A 19,378-nucleotide genomic window follows, 5' to 3' on the forward strand; every position below is an offset into this window, starting at 1 on the left:
AGTCCTGGGATTCCCAGTGGAAATGCTCACTGAGGGTATGTAGGACTTCCCCAAAGGAAGGATATTCTGGTGGGGAGGCAGAATGAATGGATTCCTCTGCATCTGAATCCTCATAAGCAGTCAGAGGTAGTTGTTTCTCTTCAAAAACTGAATATTCAGACTCATTACAATCCTGTTCTGTCAGTATTTCAGGGGAACGGTCTCTTTTCCCATTAGAAGTTGTGGCCTGACTACCCCTGATAAGGGTGATAAGATCCTCCCCAATTTTAAGCATTTGAGCTTAGAGTGGTGGAGCAGAAGTAAAATGGAGGGGTCCAGGCACCTAGGCGGTGCGACACCCACCTGTGAGACAGCTGGATGTGGACACATGGCAGGATGACATTTTAACTGCAGTGACAAAGGACTGTGGACAATTCCCTGTCAAAATTGAGGGAACCCCTACACCCTAACCACAGGTGGCATATACAAACCACCACAGTGATACACTGTGCACCCCCTTAGAAGCCACCATGTGCAATTGTTAGTGGAAAATTCCGCTGGGATAGCATGCCACGTGGGCATGAAAGTGGCACCATGGAACCCGTGTGCTATGGGCAAAGCCTTTATTAATTGAATATGCAATGTGATGTGTGTTATGCTTGGTGCATACGAAACCCAGACAGCATCATAATTTGTAGAAATGTGCCACAGCACGGAGGAAATCCTGCACATTAGTGTAGTCACACTTATGTTGTAAGATGTGCTTTAGGCGACGCTCCCTTACTACAATAGCCTTCTTACACGGTGTTACAGGCATCCCCCTCAGAAGAGATTCACGTCGAGTATCCGTCAGGTTCTGCTCCTGCTGCAGAACACACAGAAGGTCAGCTAGCTGTACAGTAGGGCGACCCAGTAATACCTTCAGCCGACGATGCTATGCCTCCACCTGGTTGTTAGTACGTGGGAAGTCCATCTCAGAGACATCGGACACATTCCAGAACCGCAGAGGGTATGACGATGGCATTCGTGTCTGTACTGAACAGCGGGATGCATACTTGCGTGGTCGGCCTCGGACATAATGATGGTCTAGAAATACACCAATCGGCTGGGCACATTCTGGTAAGGAAGCCACAATGTCCAGAAATGCAGGGACAACATCATCCAAAGGTAGGAATGCCAATGCTATCAGCTTGCGAATGGCAATGGAGAAAGCAGTGTCCGTGCCATAGAGGGCGACAAGGTGGTGATGCTGGATCTGTCGCCAGATGATCTGTGCAAAATGGAATAGGCATCCCTTCAGAATACTCCTAGGGAATGCTTTCCGGCTGGCACGAATTGCTGCCTTCTCAAAGTCAGTCATAATATACTGTGGTGACAAAGTGCAGCCCTGGTCAGTTGCCATACCCCTCAGCACCTCCCACAAAGTGGTGTATGCAGACTCCGACTTCCGTGTCATGAGACAGTACACCAGGGGTACGACCCTCATGGAGGTGGGGGTGCCAATACAGCCATGTAATGTATATAGCTGGCGACAGATATCAGCCCGTGTGGGAAATGTGCCATCACCAAGAACAAAGTCGGACCTGCACAGGTCAGTCAGGTTCTGTGTTGTAGTAAGTACTACCAAGGAAGCAGTACCATCCATATCCGACCGTCTACGAAGGATGAAGCTGCCACTATGGAGTGGATACTGGCTGGCATCAATATCTGCGAGGGTTGCTGGAGGTGTAGCCATGGATGCCCGTGCCTGCTGCCGTACCCTGGTGATGCTTCTTCGAAGGGTTGCACGACAAGGCATCTCCTGCAGTACATTGTCATCTGCTGTGCCTAGCACACTCTGCATTACCAAGCTCGGCAATTCATTACCGGTTACCGCCCTCTGCCGCCGTTCTGCTCGCAATGTAGCCACTTGTGCCATTGTTGCATCTGGGCCGTGCTGGTGTGGCAGTGATTTCAGCAATTTCTCACCCTCATCCTGGCGAACAGTGATGGCATGTCCTCTGCATGCCTTCGTTCTCCGCTCACTACATGCCCAGTACCGTTTTGGTGGTGTCTCACGTTCCAAATGGTAGAGGTACCCCTCCACCACCAGCATGGGTTTGCCACGTTGGCTGGGCACTGTGCTGTATCTGTTGCCAATCAGACCAGGGCTATACAGATACATACATTCCAGCATGGTTGCAGCACTTGTAGATGGTCTCTCAGAATCCATCACAGCCGGTGGAGCTTGGTATGGGATATACTACTGAACTTGGAGAAAGTCCCTTCCAGACAGTAGGCCACTCGGTTTACACCTCCTTGTCTTATACCGTGTGTAGTAACTCTGTCTGTCACAGTGGCCCTGTACAGCTTTGTGCACTCCAACCGTCTCTGACCGCCTCTTCACTATGGTTGCACTGTCTGCAGTTAACACATCCCTGGGGTTGCCGTATGCTTGTACTCTGTTTAGAGTCCATGATGCCTGATTGAGCACAGGTTCTGTGTGTACTGTGCCAGCCCCGTTTAACTCCCAGTTGTTGCTGCCAGCCAATCACGGTATAGGGCTTGGTGTCTGCTTAAGTGGCAGATGTTACTTAGGGAGGTACCTCTGTCTTGCACCCTTGTCTTCCTACATGGGGCTGGGTACTTGTCTATACTCCTGTAACAGGGACAACATGATGTGTTTAGCAGAAGCTGCATGTCGTACTCTACTGTGGAGTCGGAGATGAGTTACAGCTACTATATCTCCTGCTACTGGGTTAGTATGTCATGCTTTACCAGGTTGGCATGTTCACACTTACAACTGCACTCAGGGGCTCTAGCAGGGTAGGTACTGTTTGTTGCAGGCATGCCTGTTATTTGGGCTTGTCCTATACTACAGACCCCCTGCTGTGACATGCTTACTACTAGTACACAAACAGGTGTTTCCCTAGGTTATAGTGTGTGTGGTCTATTGACCCTGACACTGCTTTGTCTGTACCTTTAAGGGTTTAGCCTGACACATGACCTGCTATTCTATGCAGCATTTCTCGGGTAAAGTGTGCTGTGCATTGCTCTACGTGATGGGGACTTTACTTCCTGCTTCTCGGGGACTGTTTGCTGTGTTTGCGTGGACAACTGGGGCTGTGAGGGTAAGTAATGGTTTAATAACTGCTTATGCAACTGTTTTGGAGCACTACCGTTGTGCTGTTTATCGCACCGATCAGCGTGTGTTTGCCGGCTGTTTACGCTATGTGTTGACGGCCTGCGTGTTTGCCTTAGGGGCCGTCCGCTTTTGTGTGTTTTCCCACCGCCGCATCTTTCCGCCTCGTATCTACATTTCGGCAGCACCGCTCTACGGTTTAGCGGTGCTGCGGCCTTCTGGTTTCGGCGATGTAGCTCGCGGGCATTTGTCTCGCGATCTACACGCCAGAACCCAAAATGGAGGCTAGAGGTAGCTTTCCTAGGAGTGGCCTTGCATCTAAGCATCTAAGTATCCATCGGCCTGAGAGAAACAGTAGTAGGGGGAGAAGACGTCAGTTTTTGTCTAGATTCGGTAGTGCGAAAGACCTTCTTGGAAGCTGGTGCTCTCGTCGCGGCTCCGGACCCAACAGAGGCAGAGACAACCAAAGGCTCAGAAGACAAAGATGATGTTTGTGGCATACTGAACTCCAAAAGGGTCTCAGTAGAGGCCTGCAAAGATATCAAATTGGGCATCAGGGGCTGCAAAGGTGCTTCACTGAATTCCAGAGAACTGACGACCTGGTTCACGGTAGAGTCATCAAAAGTCTTAGCCTTGAGTAGTCTCTCTCTATCTTTATCCTTACATTTTTTCAGAATGTCTATGGATTGTTTGTTGATGGAAGCCATTTCAGCTACAATAAGTGCTCTATGACAAATGGTTCTCATGTCAAGAGGGCACAGAACCGGCAATGGGGGACGTCGTGGTCTGGGCCTAAACAAGTGGCGCAGTATGAATGGAAATCTCGGTGTGGTATTTGCTTTCCACAGACAAGATAATTGTTAACTTTTTCTGACATTGGTTAGTGCAAGAAAAAAGGATCCCCAACAGGGTACTTAGCCTTAGACATTTTCAGCTGAAATTTAAACTCTGGTAGCGACCGACTGGCATACTTGCGAACTGCTTCTGCTATGGGCTCTGCGGCAAGAAAGACTGATATAATGGCGTCTGCTGCCTTCCTTTATAGCACTGATGACCTGACGTCAGACAGCAAGTGACCACAGCCGACGCAGAAAAACACTGACTCTGGTATTCGGGCCAGCCGAGGGCTAACACAGCAGGGATAACCCCACAGGTGATGACTGCAACAGTGAAACATGAAGAACATCAAGCGTTCAAAGGAAAAGTTTCAAGGAACCTGCTAGGTCTGCAACACAGTTAAAAGAGGGAACTGCAGTGGTATCCATAGAGGAAATGGGAGATACAAGTGGAAATATGGTTAAAAAGCAAAGCAGATGCTAAGCATAGAGAAAGATAAGAAATGCTGTGGATGGAGGACAGGAATGTAAGGGGAAGAGAAGTGCTGCAAGTGAGGAAGTAAAGTTTAAGGTCCTAAAGATTTTAGTAGGGTCTGGAAGATTACATATGTTAATTCGGTGATTTGAATGGAAAGTTTGAAAAATAAGGGAGTTACAAATCACTAAACATAGACGTGAAGCCTTTCATCTGTGATTTTAACCAATGCAAATCTGAAAATGAACATAAGGAACATCATAAATATGAACATGTTGAGATGTCAACTTTGTTTTACAGTGTCAGGTAAAGTGGAAGGTTAGTGGAAGGGAATATGATGGTATAAAAGGTAGGTGTGTTTAGCAATTGAATCTGGGAATGGAAATATATATATGGAGACATGAATGTCTTGAAGTCTGCAGTTAGTAATTATTCTAGCCAGACACTTTTAAATACCCATGATGCAATAGATAAACTAAAGGATAAGACAGAAAACTGATAATGTAAACCAGATATAGAAAATCTTAAGAAACTTCTGCATTTTTCATCTTTTAAGTTTAACATTACTGTGAAACTGAGGGAAGTGGTAACATGGTTTGGTTGTATGATATTTTGAACTTTGGGATCTTGACAAAGAGATTGCAAAAGGAAGAGTCTAGGACTGGCCTCTGCGTATTTGACACCAGAATTATCATTTAATAAAAACTTACTTTGCCTACTTGATCTAAAAGCACAAGGTATATGACTCCCTGAAACAACATTTGCTCCAAAATTGGAGGAAACAGGGACATTTTGGTTTATAAGGTGAAGAGGAATCTCCTGGAAAAGGGGAAGGGATTCCCACTGTCAACGCTACCCCTGCTGGATGATTCTGAGAAACCATTTGTATGAGAAAATCTGATACCACTTTGTAAGATGAAGGCCTAGACTGAGGGAGAGATATGTAAGGATTGTCAATGTAGAATAGAAGGGAAGCTTGAACTGGTAAGAACATTTGGTTTACACTTGATCCTGGGAGACACTCCCTTTGTTTTTTGAGCATTGTTGTCATTTCTTTTTATTATGTGAAAGGCACAAACATCCCCATCTTCCTGGATTCATTCTATGCTGGTTCCAGTATTAAACCATGCAAAAGATCCATAACAACTGGATAACTTTTGAATGTGGATTACAATTTTTATGACGATATGTGCACTACATCCTGCATTTCACGTACCAAGTCTAGTCCACAATGTTCAGGAAGGATTTGTATGAGATAGGTCATCTTGGAGGAATGTTATAAAGGTCATTTAATGGATATAAATATGGCAAAAAGGTGGAGAGCCATTGGTCAGTTTGTTAGCAGAAGTAAAAAGTATTTGATAACATACAGTGGCATTATTTATTTAGAATACTTAAGTACTATAATCTAACATATTGTTTGATAAAGACCACTCTATAATTATATAAAGGTTTCTCATCAGTAATTTGGGGGGGGGGGGCATTTGTCAAAACCTTTCTCCATTATTAAAGGAGTTACCAAGGATGCCCACTAGCCTCTCTGTTACTTTTTCTTGGTCACAGAGCCAATGGTGGTACTGCTGAGGGAGAAACTCCATTAAGGATATCTTGTATGAAGAACGGTTCTGTAGTGGGTCAGTTGGCCTTATCTGTGAATGATCTACTATTACTTTTGCCTAACATTGTCAGCATGGTTTAGGATATGCTTAATAAGTGACAAATCATTACAGGATATTAGATCAATCCAACAAAATCTCTATTTTTGTCAGCTGATGGAGATCCACATGCCTTCCTACTCAGCTCATTCATGTCACAAGGAATTGGTCTATCAATTGAAAGGGTTAAGAATTACTCCAGCCTCACTGCCATTACTCACTAAGAATTTTAATAGAAGCGCTGTACAAGCTACAGTGAATAATGCGTTGCATCACTGGAAATCTTGCTTATTTTCACTTGAACTCCAAGTTGTGACACTTAAGGTAGTTTTTCCTAAGATACTATATATATATATATATATATATATATATATATATATATATATATATATATATATATATATATATATTACAAGCACTCCTTATCAGGATTCCATATAAAATTTTGAGGCTATGGAATAAGCAAATGTTATGCTCTGTTTGGGCACTGAATAGGCCACATGGAAGTGCATCCATACATTATGCTGTGCTGACAAGAATCATGGTGGTCTTAAATTTCAAAGTTTTTTATGTGCTAAACAGGCCTGTATTCTGATAGTAGCTCTGCACTGGTGGAATGCAGCTATTAAGTTTTCTTGGCTTTTGCAACAAACAGATTTATGTTCCCAGCCTTGAAGCAAAGTCAGGCAGAAGGGGCCAGCAACATCCCACAAGTTGTTGTTTAATGTCTTAGAACTGGGAAGAGTAAGACTCTATCTCATAGTAGTACTTCTTAATATAGGGATACAATATTTCATGAATTTAAAATGTTTGTCACAAAGATCAGAGTCTAATTTATTTTTTTTGCTCAAACTGTCTTGCCATGTACAACACAAACACTTTTCCTTTAAATTTGTGGAAGAGAGGGATACAGATATTTTTCATGCTGTAACTAGATGAGAAGCTCAGTTCTTTTGCCTTTTTTATAAGGGCTCTATTCCATGGAAAACACTCATTGGTATACTTGCCTTCAAATTACCTAATATTTGAAGAAATATTTAGAAGTAGAAATGTTCCTGAATTAAGAGGTGGTTTCATTTTTAAAATATGTACATTGGGTACAGACAAGACCGTCAGACCTTTAAGAATGTCTATCCAAATCTTATTCTTTTATTTTGTAGAGTCACCATGTTCCAGAAGCTATATTTAGATGAGAGGCTTTCCATTTTCTAGTGTGGGAAACTAGGTTAATTTTGGGCATATCTTGATATACTTGTTCTATCCCAAAGTGGTATATCATATTTTCTGTTAGGAATACATGTACTTGCTTTTTTGGGACTCCTCATAAGAATGCAAGATTATTCCCTGAAGAATTTTCATTGTACAAGAGATCTGGCAAGATAAATGAGGAGACAACATAGCATCGCATTTTTTTTAAGATTGCTCCTTGTTATCTAAGTTTTAGGGTAAGATTAAGTTGGCTTGTTCAAAACTATTGTCAACTATGGTTTCTCCTGGACCAAGATCTGGTATTATTCTAGTGCCATGGATAAAGCCCTAACTATGGCCTAGAAGACAGGGGTTCAATTAGTAGCTCAGGCTACTGAGGTGCTGACAGGGATGAGTGGTACATAGAGGGGAGTTGCCCTCAAATGGAATAGATTAACACAAGGTTGAGGGAAATGAGGGCAGGTCATTAAATTAAGAAAAAAATATATATTACCCACAGAAATAGTCACTGGCATGATACCCCATATGCCCTTAAGATCCAGTCTTGACAGAGCCTTGAGTCAAAGAAATCCATGGGTGGAAGGAGGAGCTGGTAAACACAGTAATGGAGGGGGGCACTGGGCAGTCAGAAAGTATGAAGCAAAAAGGGGGGAAATTTGGTATTATTCAGATTAGTAAAAACAGTCAGTGTATAATCAGATGATGTAAGGACTCTATTAAGAGGAGTCTTATTGGCTGCTTTGAAGACAGTTGCTCAAAAGGGGGATCCATGCCTACCAATGGCTAATGACTGTTGGACTATGTAAGATAAAAATGTATATCAAGCATACATTTCTGTGGCACAGAGAAAACATATTCTTCCAGCGGTAGGTCTTAAAATGGGCCTTTCTACAGCCTACAGGGAGACTCTTGGACTAGGATAAGTCCCCCAAAAGTACAGTTTTGTACCTACCATAAATGTAGATGTTCGAGTGTATTCACTGCTGCAGTCATTACACTTGGGTTATCCTGCCATCAGGCGGTCCCACAGTCGGCCAGAGTTCCAAAGTCTTGGTCTGGCGTTGGCTGCTGTCGCTTCTTCCCTGACGTCAGTGTGCCAGGGGTATATAAGATGCAGCCGACGCCATTTTCTTCAGTTTTTCTTGCCCCAGATGTCAGGTGCCCCCAAACAGGTAGGCAATACATATTGCTAATAAAACATACGTAAAAGGTAAAACCAAAACCTTCAGTTACCAGCAAATACACCACATAGGTAGTATAGGGTAGAAAGGTATAGATAAGTCCCAGCTAAGAAAGAGGGGATGGAGGGAGGGTAACCTGGACTGCAGCAGTGAATACACTCGAACATCTACATTTATGGTAGGTACAAAACTGTACTATGTTCATCTTGTTTCACTGCTGCAGTCATTACACTTGGGTTGAATCCCAAAGCTGAGATAAGGTGGGTGGTTCTATAGAGTATTTGGGGTGGCTATGAAGCCCTGCAGCACTGCAGTGGCAAAGCCAGCTCTGGATTTAGAATAAAGAGGCAAGTGATAATGTTTGGTAAAGGTGTGCGCTGAACTCCAAGTTGCAGCTTCCAAGATATCTTTGGTAGGTACTCCTCTAAGGTAGGCAGTTGAAGTGGCTGTTGCCCTGGTGGAATGTGGCCTAATGTTGCTAGGTACAGTTTTCCCATGCTGTGTGTAGCAGAAACGGATACAGTGTCCTATCCACTTTGAAATAGTCTGCTTTGTAATAGCCTTTCCCTGTGATCCTGCAGCATATGGTACAAACAATTGTTCAGTTTTCCTGAAAGCTTTTGTTTTGTCCAAGTAGAAACGTAGCTGTCTGTGTATGTCCAATGAATGCAGAAGTCTCTCCCCTTTATTCTGGGGATTTGGATAAAAAGTTGGCAAGTGAATAGTTTGATTAACAGCCACACTGGAGACCACCTCTGGCATAAATGAAGGGTTTGTTCTTAAAGAAACCCTGTCTTGGTGAAAAATGATGAAAGGCTCCACTGCCATTAGTGCCTGTAACTCTGAGACTCTTTGTGCTGAGGTTATTGCCAGAAGCAGAGCAGTTTTCCATGACACATATTTTAATTCTGCTGAATTGACTGGCTCAAAAGGAGGTAAAGTTAGTTTTTCCAAGACAAAATTTAGGTCCCAAGTTGGTGTTGGTGCTCTCCGGGGCGGTCTTATGTTTTTAGCACCTCTGAGATACTGTTTTAGCAATGGATGAGAGAAAATAGGAGGATCTGTGTTGTAATGAGCCGAGATGGTAGAGGCGTGGATCTTAATAGATGAAAAGGATAGGCCTTTGTCCAGCATCTCAGTTAAGTATTGCAATATCTGAGGAATATTTGGGACAAGAGGGTCAAAGCTTTGAGACTGGTTCCAGGCACAGAATCTCTTCCATTTTCCTGAGTAGGATTTCCTGGTGCTAGGCCTCCTGGCCTCCAAAATGACATCCATAACAGCTTTAGAGAGAGGTGTTGTCTGCTTGACTAAGGAATCTGCCATGCAGCCAGGTTTATGGTTTTGAGCTGGCTGTGCAGGATCTGATTGTTTTGTTGAGTCAGAAGATGCGGAATTTGAAGTAAAATCCATGGTGGGCCTTGAGCTAAGTTCTTTAAGAATGGGTACCAGTGCTGGCGTGGCCAGTCTGGGGCAATCAGGATAATTTTTGGCTTTTCTTGTCTGGCTTTTAGGAGTACCTTTGAAAGGAGAGGCAGTGGTGGGAAGGCATAAACTTTTAAGCTTTTCCAGCTGAATGAGAGAGCATCCACTTTCCATGCTTGTGTGTGCTAAGTCCTTGTGCAGAAATTCTGTAGTTGGCAATTCATTGGGGAGGCAAAAAGATCTATGTCTGGGCTCCCCCATGTTTGTGTTATCATGCTGAATATTTGTGGATTTAATTTCCACTCGTGAGGATCCATGATGTTTCTGCTTAAGTCATCTGCCAGAGTATTTTTCTTTCCTGGCAGGAATTGTGCTTGCAGATGAACTTGATAGGTTAGAGCTGTGTTCCACAAGGTCATGGCTTGTCTGCAGAGGGGATAAGAATGAGTGCCCCCTTGCTTGTTTATGTACCACATAACTGTGGTGTTGTCTGTCTTTAGTAATAGTTGTCCTGGATGCAGAAGGTCCTTGAAAGCTGTTAGGGCATTTTGTACAGCTAGCATCTCTTTTTGATTGATGTGAATATGCATTTGGTCTGCGGCCCACTTGCCCTGAATACATTTTCCTGCCATGTGTGCTCCCCAGGCGTAATCCGAAGCATCTGTTATTAGTGTCTGCCTGGCTGTGGGTAGAGTGAAAGGCTGTCCCTTGTTGAGGTGACATGCCTGTGCCCACCATCGAAACTCCTGTTGTAGGCAGGGAATAAGTGGTATTACTGCTACCAAACTGTGACAGTGTTGAGTCCAAACACTTTTTAGGTACCAATGTAATTTCCTCATATGCAGTCTGGCATATGGTATTAGTAGTATGCAAGATGCCATGAACCCCAAGGCCTGCAGAATTTTTCTTGCAGGGAGTTAGGTTTTTGTTGCCATCCATAGAAAGTATTGAGTCAGTTGTCTTTGCTTGTCTGGCGTGAGATAAGCCATCTGGGCCATTGTATTTAAGCTGGCACCCAGGAATATTATCTCTTGTGAGGGCACTAGTTTTGACTTATTTTCATTTACTGTGTACCCTAGGCAAATTAGCAATCTTTTTACAAACGCCAGAAGCTTTAGAAGAATGTCCTTGCTCTCTGCTTGAATAAGGCAGTCGTCCAAGTATGGATATATTTGAATTCCTTTTTGTCTGCAAAATGCAATTACTGGTGCCAGGTATTTTGTGAAGACCCTGGGCGCAGTAGATAAGCCAAAGAGCAGTGCAGAGAATTGGTAATGCATTGAACCAGCTATGAATCTGAGGTATCTTCTGCAATTTTGTCTGATAGGGACATGCAGGTATGCCTCTTTGAGGTCCAAAGTAACAAGCCAAGCCTTCTTGCCCAGCATGGGAAGAAGCTGCTGAAGAGTCAACATTTTGAATTTCGGAACATACAGGTAAGTATTTAGAGTAGAAAGGTCCAGTATGGGTCTCCAGGCTTTGTCCTTTCTGGGGACCAGGAAAAGTCTTAAGTAAAATCCTTGTCCTTGTTCCTGTTGTGGCACTTTTTGAATAGCTCTCATGTCCATGAGGGCTGTAATTTGTTTTTGTGCCTCTGCCCATTGATTTGGTGGCAGGTCTGGCATTCCTTTTAGCCTTGGTACAGTGTGAAAGTGGAACCTGTAACCTTGAGACACAATATTCAGAACCCATTTGCCTTGGGTGATTATATGCCAATTTTGTGAAAAAAGTGCTAGTTTTCCTCCTAAGGGAGCTTCCAAAAGGTAAGTGCTTGGCATTTGAAGGGGGGAGTCATTGGGACTGTTTCCTATAAGGTTGTGACTTGTCTTCCCCTCCTTTTGGGGTTGAAGCACCCCACTGTCGTGGTCTGTAAGAGCCTTGGTGCTGAGATCTGCCTCTTGGGCATCTGTATCTGCCTCTTTGTGGTCTGTCTGACACTGGAAAGGACCAATTTTTGGAGGGCCAATTTCTGCTAAATCGAGGTGGCTGTACCTGTAAGAAATCCTTCACTCTTTGCATAGATTTTGCCTTATCCTCCATTTTCTTTAATACCTCTTCTGCCTTAACACCAAATAAAATATCCTGCTGTAAAGGAGCATTCAATAATTTTGCCTTAACATGATCAGGTAAACCTTGTTCTTTTAACCAAGCATGCCTTCGTATCACAGATCCTGTAACTGCTGCTCTACAAGAAGCCTCTAATGAATCAAAACCACATTGCAGAGTATGTTTTCTCACCTGTTCAGCTGCATGCAATAAATCCTGCATTTCCTTATAGTCAGGATGTTCTGAACTTGTAAGCATTTTCTGTTTTAACAGAGGCATTAAATATTGTTGGTATTTAAGCATGTGAAACTGGCAATTTAAAGCCCTCACTGCTAAAGTTGCAGAAGTGTAAACTTTCTTCCCCATCTGTCTAATGCTCTAGACTCCCTGTCAGAGGGAACTGGATTTTTAGCTGTGGAAGCCTTTACCCCTTTGGGACCCTGGGAAATAGTTTCTGGGTCAGCAACAGGGTTTTTATAAAGAAATTTATGAGAGTCAGGGACTCTGTAGTTCCTGTCTGGCTTGACTGGATCAGGGGGCAAAGAATCAGGATTTAAACTGGATTCAGAGAACACATCATACACAATATCTAACACTGGCGGAATAGCAAGGGGCCTGTGCTGAGGCAATAAAAGAAAGTCTCTGAGCCTTTTCTTGGATTCTGAGTAATCCTGGCCCTCCCAATGGAAATGCTCCCTCATGGTATGTCAAGTTTCCCCAAAAGAGTAATCCTCAGGAGGAGAGGCTAAAGGAATTGATTCTTCAGCATCAGAGTCCTCATAGGGGGGTAAAGAGTATCCCTGGTCTGAAGAGGAATCAGAAGAAATGGAAACCTGGTCAGAGGAATCATAGTCTGTATCCTGCCTAGGCCTTTTATCTGGAGGGGGATGGGAACCCCTGATCAGAGTAATTAAGTCTCCGGCCATTTTAAGCATCTGTTTTTTAGGCATGGAGGCCTGTCCAGGTGAATGCTGTACTTGCTTCTTTGTCTTTAATGGAGTTTTAGACTTGGCTGTAGATTTAATGGTAAGTTGTGAAGGTCTGAAAACACCCTCAGAAGCCGATGCCTGCTCAGCGGCTCCGGACCCATCTGAGGGGTTAGTTTCCATAGGCCCAATACCTTGAGTTTCCAGAGGCCTAGACATCTCCACGTGGGAGTCGGAGGCGGCCTATGGCTCTGAGGTAGCGGGTGTCAGGGGCTGCAAAAGCGCCTCACTGAGAACCAGCGAACCGGCGACTGGCCTAGAAGAGGCTTCATCATCAGTTTTGGGCCTCGGATACCTGTCCTTATCCTTGTCTTTGCGTTTTTTGTGTATTCCGGTCGTCGGTTGTTCCGACGGCATGGTATAATTGAACCTTCGGCCAAAGTAATGGCGAGTAAAGTCAAACCGACGTTTAATAGTGCGTTTGTTACATCTAGCACAAAACCGACAACTAGTGACGTCATGGTCTGGGCCTAGGGATGGAATACAGTAAGAATGAAAATCCTTATGAGGTATTTGCTTCCCACAAGAAATACAATTATTAACTTTTACTGACATCGGTCTGAGGCAAGAAAAAGTTTCCTCAACGGGGTACTTAGCTTTATTGAAGTCTTCGGTTCTGAAATTCGAATTGAAAATGTCAGGAGTCGGCTGACCGGCACTTGCGAACTGCTTTTGCTTCGGGCACCGCGAGGCAAGAAAGACTGAAGAAAATGGCGTCAGCTGCATCTTATATACCTCTGGCGCACTGTCGTCAGGGAAGAAGCGACAGCACCTGACGCCGGACCAAGACTTTGGAACTCTGGCCAACTGCGGGGCCGCCTGACGGCAGGATAACCCAAGTGTAATGACTGCAGCAGTGAAACATGATGAACATCTGCCTTTTCCAGTAAAATTAGACTTATGCAGTGTGGGGATGTAATGTCAAGTTTTTTTTTTTTTTTTTTTTGGTTTATGTGCTCATTCTTGACAATTTAGAGAATGATACAGTTTAATTTGTCTGTTTGTGATAAGGTTTTACTAATAAACAAATTTTAAATGTGGTAGCAGCAAATCAATATACTGTTATTCAACAAAAGACTCCTGTTTCATTGTCTATTTTTTCTTTGATTTTTAATAAATATATTATGTGATCTAGATAATGTTAATTATGAGGGACTGGAATTGCATTAATTACACTGTCAAGTAACATATTATGGGAAAGTTTAATGCCTACAGACATTATTGTTGTTTCTGTTTTATAAATAAGTCTGACAAATTGCTGCTTCACAGGTAAATGCCCCTGCTCAGAGAAATATAAAAAATTTTGTAAAACAACCAAGTACTGAGCAGGAGTGAGAGTGAGAAAATAACAGAAGATAACAATCCAAGATGTAAAATCCACGTAGTTTATTGCAGACAAGAACAAACGGATAAGCGCTTTCACTGTATCAGCTTCTTCAGATCCATGAAATAAACCTCCTAACACAAACTAGTTATATATTAAAAGCACACTGAGACAATTAAATAATTAACCTATCAAGAAGATAATCCAACACAAACCTCTATTTAAAGGCATAGCAAACTGCAAAGAACAGAAAAAGAACAGAAAAAAAGCTCACTACAAGAATATAAATGCATAAAATAACTTAAAAAAGGCCCACGGAGGTCACGCTCCATGAGTCGAGGCAAACAGAAAAGAAAGTCTTCAGAGGAACCCTTATCCCATCAGACCCTGAAAAAGATGTGGACCAACAAACATTAGTTCACAATATATCTCAAGTGATACTTAGTATTGACGACATTAGGCTGTTGAGTAAAGGGTTGAATTTTATTCCAAAGACACAGAGTAGGTTAGCGGATACTATTACAGACCTTAAATTGTTTTGCAGAAATATTATGTTAAAATATATGTTTAAGGGTTCCAGTAATGAATCAGCTGATAATAGGGAGTTCATATTTAAGAATTTGAGTGAGTTTGTGCCCACCAATCATCCTTTGGTTGAGGCTTTCTTAAAACTAACGGAAGATGAATTATATAGCTTTTACGACAGCAAGAGCGATAGGAGACCTATGAGGTCTGATAACCTTACCTATAAGGAGAGGTTAAGCTTAAAGAAATTACAAGATGACTCCACCATCATTATAAGACCAGCAGACAAGGGTGGTAGGATTGTTGTTATGGATACTTCGCATTATAACACAACCATGGAAACGATGTTGCTTGATAAGTTTTATGAAGTGATTACAGTGGATGATGTTAATGATATTATTAGGTATGTTGGCTATACACTTTTGGATATTTTTAAGAGTAATTTAATAGGGAAGGGAGTTATATGAATACCTTTGCATCAGGGCGCCTGTTATTCCTGTGATACATGGGCTACCCAAGATACATAAAGACCCTAAAGACCCACCCATGAGACCAATTGTTTCTGGTCGTGGGTGGGTAACTGAGCATCTATCTGTCTTTATAGAAAAACATTTAAGGCAAGTTTTGAATAACAATTCTTTTGTATTACGAGACTCTAAGCAATTCTTAATAGACCTCTATGAATGTATTAAACAACAAGGAACTGTTGCGGACTGTATATTTGTAACCTTTGATGTGCAGTCCCTTTTTACAGTTATACCGAATGGGCTAGGACTTACCTATGTTTCAGAATATTTAAAGGAGCATAGTGACTACTTGGATGTTAAGATTGACTTGATAACACACTTTCTAGAACTGGTTCTTGAAAATAACTTATTTATGTTCAGAGATGTTATTTACAGGCAATGTGATGGCGTAGACATGGGCACACCTTGTGCGAACAGCTACGCTAACATATTTCTAGCCCATTGGGAGGAACATGTGTTGTTTTGTTCAACATTGTTCAGGGAGCATGTAGTATTTTATCGGTGGTTTGTGGATGACCTTTTTGTTTTATGGAAAGGGACATTGGCACAGTTGCAATCTATGTATACAATGATGAACAATCTAACTACCTTTCAAGTTTACTATGCATTCCTCTGAGCATAAGATTGAATTTTTGGATCTGTTTGTTGAAAGGTTACCAGATGATATTATCAACACAGGGGTTTTTCGTAAGACATGTCACTGTAACTCATTACTTATGAGAACGAGCATGCATCCACTGTTCATATTTAGGAATATTATGAAAGGACAGGCAATTAGGGCCTCAAGGTTAAACCCTATGGATATAGGGTTTACCAATGAATTAGATAACCTGACAAGGAGGTTAACAGAAAGGGGGTATAATGTGAACGAGGTCAACCACCATCTGGATGAAGTACACAATCTACGTTTGAATGTAGCCAGTCCTTATTTTGGACCCATATATCCTAGTGTTGCTGGGGATAAAAAGATTGATCGTTGTGTTAAGTTCTCCACAACATTTTCATCAGATCAGTTTGAAATCAGGGAGATTGTCAGTAAGTTTTGGGGTGTCCTGCAGGTCGATGATGACCTTAGGCAGATAGTAGGTGAAGCTCCACGTTTTCTTTTTAGGAATAAGAACAACTTGAAAAGGATGTTGTGCTATCCAAGACATGATAGACATCCTAAAAAGGTAGGATGCACCAGACCCTGTGGTCACTGCAACTTTTGCCCTTTTATAGACAGCAATGTGGAGTTTTTTCATCCTGATTTGAGAAGAGTTTTTTATACTAAAATGGAGGCGAATTGTATGACCGTACATGTCGTCTATTTGGCAGTGTGTCAGTTGTGTTCCTCTTTCTACATGGGTAAGACCAACCGCCCACTCAGAGATAGGATGAGAGAGCATAATTACCACATTAGGAAGGGTACGTTGCATAATGCTTTAGCTAAACACGTGGTCACGCATGGTCATGACCACAAGTTTTTGTTTAGAGTGTTAGAGGTCATCACCCCAAATCAGAGGGGTGGTGATGTTAGGATATACACTGAAGGAAAAGAGAGTGACTGGATAACACTTTTAAGGGCTGATAGGGGACTGGGTTTAAATGAAAGGGCATCCATAAAACCTAGCCTAAGGCAGCGCAGACATGTAAAGTGACTATTTGTAATTACTTATATGCGTATGCCTACATTATGTCCTTATGTCTCAAAGTTTTTTATGTATTTATATATAAAAGCTTTTTCATGTATTAGTTTATGTGTTTTGGAAAATCTTTTATATATTCTATGGAGTGTTTAAAGTCATTTTACGGATGTTTTAAGTTATTTTATGCATTTATATTCTTGTAGTGAGCTTTTTTTCTGTTCTTTTTCTGTTCTTTGCAGTTTGCTATGCCTTTAAATAGAGGTTTGTGTTGGATTATCTTCTTGATAGGTTAATTATTTAATTGTCTCAGTGTGCTTTTAATATATAACTAGTTTGTGTTAGGGGGTTTGTTTCATGGATCTGAAGAAGCTGATACAGTGAAAGCGCTTATCCGTTTGTTCTTGTCTGCAATAAACTATGTGGATTTTACATCTTGGATTGTTATCTTCTGTTATTTTCTCACTCTCACTCCTGCTCAGTACTTGGTTGTTTTACAAAATCTGTTTTATAAATGTATTACATTTGCTGATTTTAGATTTAGTAGGCTATTATTGAAACTAAAAAAAAAAATAAAAATAAAAAGATGGACCCAGGTGACTGATTTCAAGACTTTGTGCAGAGAACTTCAACTGCAGGCAGACAGGTATAGAACATCTGAAAAACGAATATCCTGCTGACTGTCAGATTATGAAAAAAAAGATGATTCATGTCAGCCAGGGAAAGTGCAGCCTCCCTCACAAGGATTACTAATATGCAAAGCTATTACTATTATGAGAGACTATGAATTTCAAATTTGTATTCAGTATCCCACATACATTATTGTATGATTTTCTACCTAACCAGGAAGGCAAAATATATTTCTGAAATACGTGTTAGCAAATGGGCCATAGCTTTGCCTAAAAAGACCTCCTGCCAATGTACATATCATAATTATCTTACCATTCTGTAATTTATATATGTTTCTGTTTCATTATTTTCTTATTTAATTTTCTCCAGTTTAAGACTAAAAATTGGTCTTTTATGAATAGTGCCCTATTCCAGTAAACAAATAAAAAAAAAATAAAATTTAAAATTCTACCAAAGGTCCAACAAAAGACATATTTATGAGTCAACATATTTTTGTTTTATAGAATAAACTCTGCAATACTATAATTTCTCAAATATTGCACCTTTAAATCCAGCTTATTGTATATCTATCTATTTAGCTATCTATGTATATATATAACCTGGAAGTCTACATTTCCTATGAAACGATGAATTGCATTTTGTGCTTCCCAACTGTCTTCCAAATTTGAATGTCCAATTTCATAAATTCTGTAAAAAAATAAGGACCATGCCTTCACATAAGCAAAACATCTTCAAAATACAAACTCAAATACCTGTGATGGCATATTCCAACTGCATGGCAAATCACAGACTCTTCAGGACTTTTCATGACTGCAGAAGCAAAGTCCTAGGATATAAAAATAAAGTAAGCTAATATGTGGAGCACTTGTCTAGATGGCACATACAGATTATGATGCAAAATGACACAGAAGTAAAATAAAATACTATAATGCTTATATTAATAGATACATAATCACAACCAGTCACAGGGAAATTAAACCATATAAATGTCATAATTAACATTAGAAAATATGGAGAAATAGATATGTATTAGATAAAAATAAAGTAAACGACAAAGAGATATATAATGTGTAAAATAGAAAACACATAACGGCATTTGGCAATACTGAGTAATTTCAATTATCCTGGTTCTGCCCTGAGGTCTCCTCCCAGTAGGCCAAGCCTGGTATGCCTGCCAAAGGAAGCAAGAAGTGGGCAGTGCAATGCTATTAAATGTACAGACCACCTCAGCTGACTCATTCAAAATCAAAGTAATAACAAAATATTAAAAGCAAACTAACCTTTCCCTCACAGCAAGTTGTGTCAGAGTCTTGGTTGACATTTCCAGTAAAGCTTTAAAATATCTTACTTTAGCCCTTAAAGAGAAGGTTTAGTTCCTATCTCCACCCCACAGTTCACAGATAATTAACCTTAACTAACCTGCTCTGACTTCTGTGTGACTCATTAACTCAGCTGTTGTAATGTATGACTCACAAGAGACACAGCTGTGCTCTTTCCAAGTTTTAATATGTAATTCAAAGCAGAATTCAAGTAAAACACAGTGTAAAGAAAACAAATCACAGCATACAATATAAAAGAGGGCAATAAAGTAATACAAAATACAAGAAATCAAAAGCAATCTAACTTTCCCTCAAACCAAGTTGTATCAGAGTCCAGGTGAGCTTTTCCAGTAAAGGTTTGACAATAGAAAATTTAGTTCATAGCTCCACCCCTCAGTTCACTGACTTCTGTGTGACTCCTTAATTGAAGTATTCTAATGTGTGACTCACAAGAGACACAGCTGTGGTCTTTTCCAATTTTTAATATGTAATTCAAAGCAGAATACAAATAAAAC

The 19,378-nt window shown here is 41.3% G+C and overlaps 1 protein-coding gene across 1 annotated transcript in view; it reads right to left on the reverse strand.

Moving 5' to 3' along the window:
- The window catches only part of TTC6 (tetratricopeptide repeat domain 6), a 2,436,149-nt gene that overhangs the window by 444,308 nt on the left and 1,972,463 nt on the right, over window positions 1-19,378 (reverse strand). The window contains exon 18 of the mRNA XM_044074245.1: window positions 18,297-18,370. Coding sequence (XP_043930180.1) covers window positions 18,297-18,370 — 74 coding nt within the window. The remainder of the gene's footprint in view (window positions 1-18,296; window positions 18,371-19,378) is intronic.

Source organism: Protopterus annectens, chromosome 6.part0 (assembly GCF_019279795.1).
Source record: "Protopterus annectens isolate FY-2018-M chromosome 6.part0, PAN1.0, whole genome shotgun sequence".
NCBI lineage: Eukaryota > Metazoa > Chordata > Ceratodontiformes > Protopteridae > Protopterus > Protopterus annectens.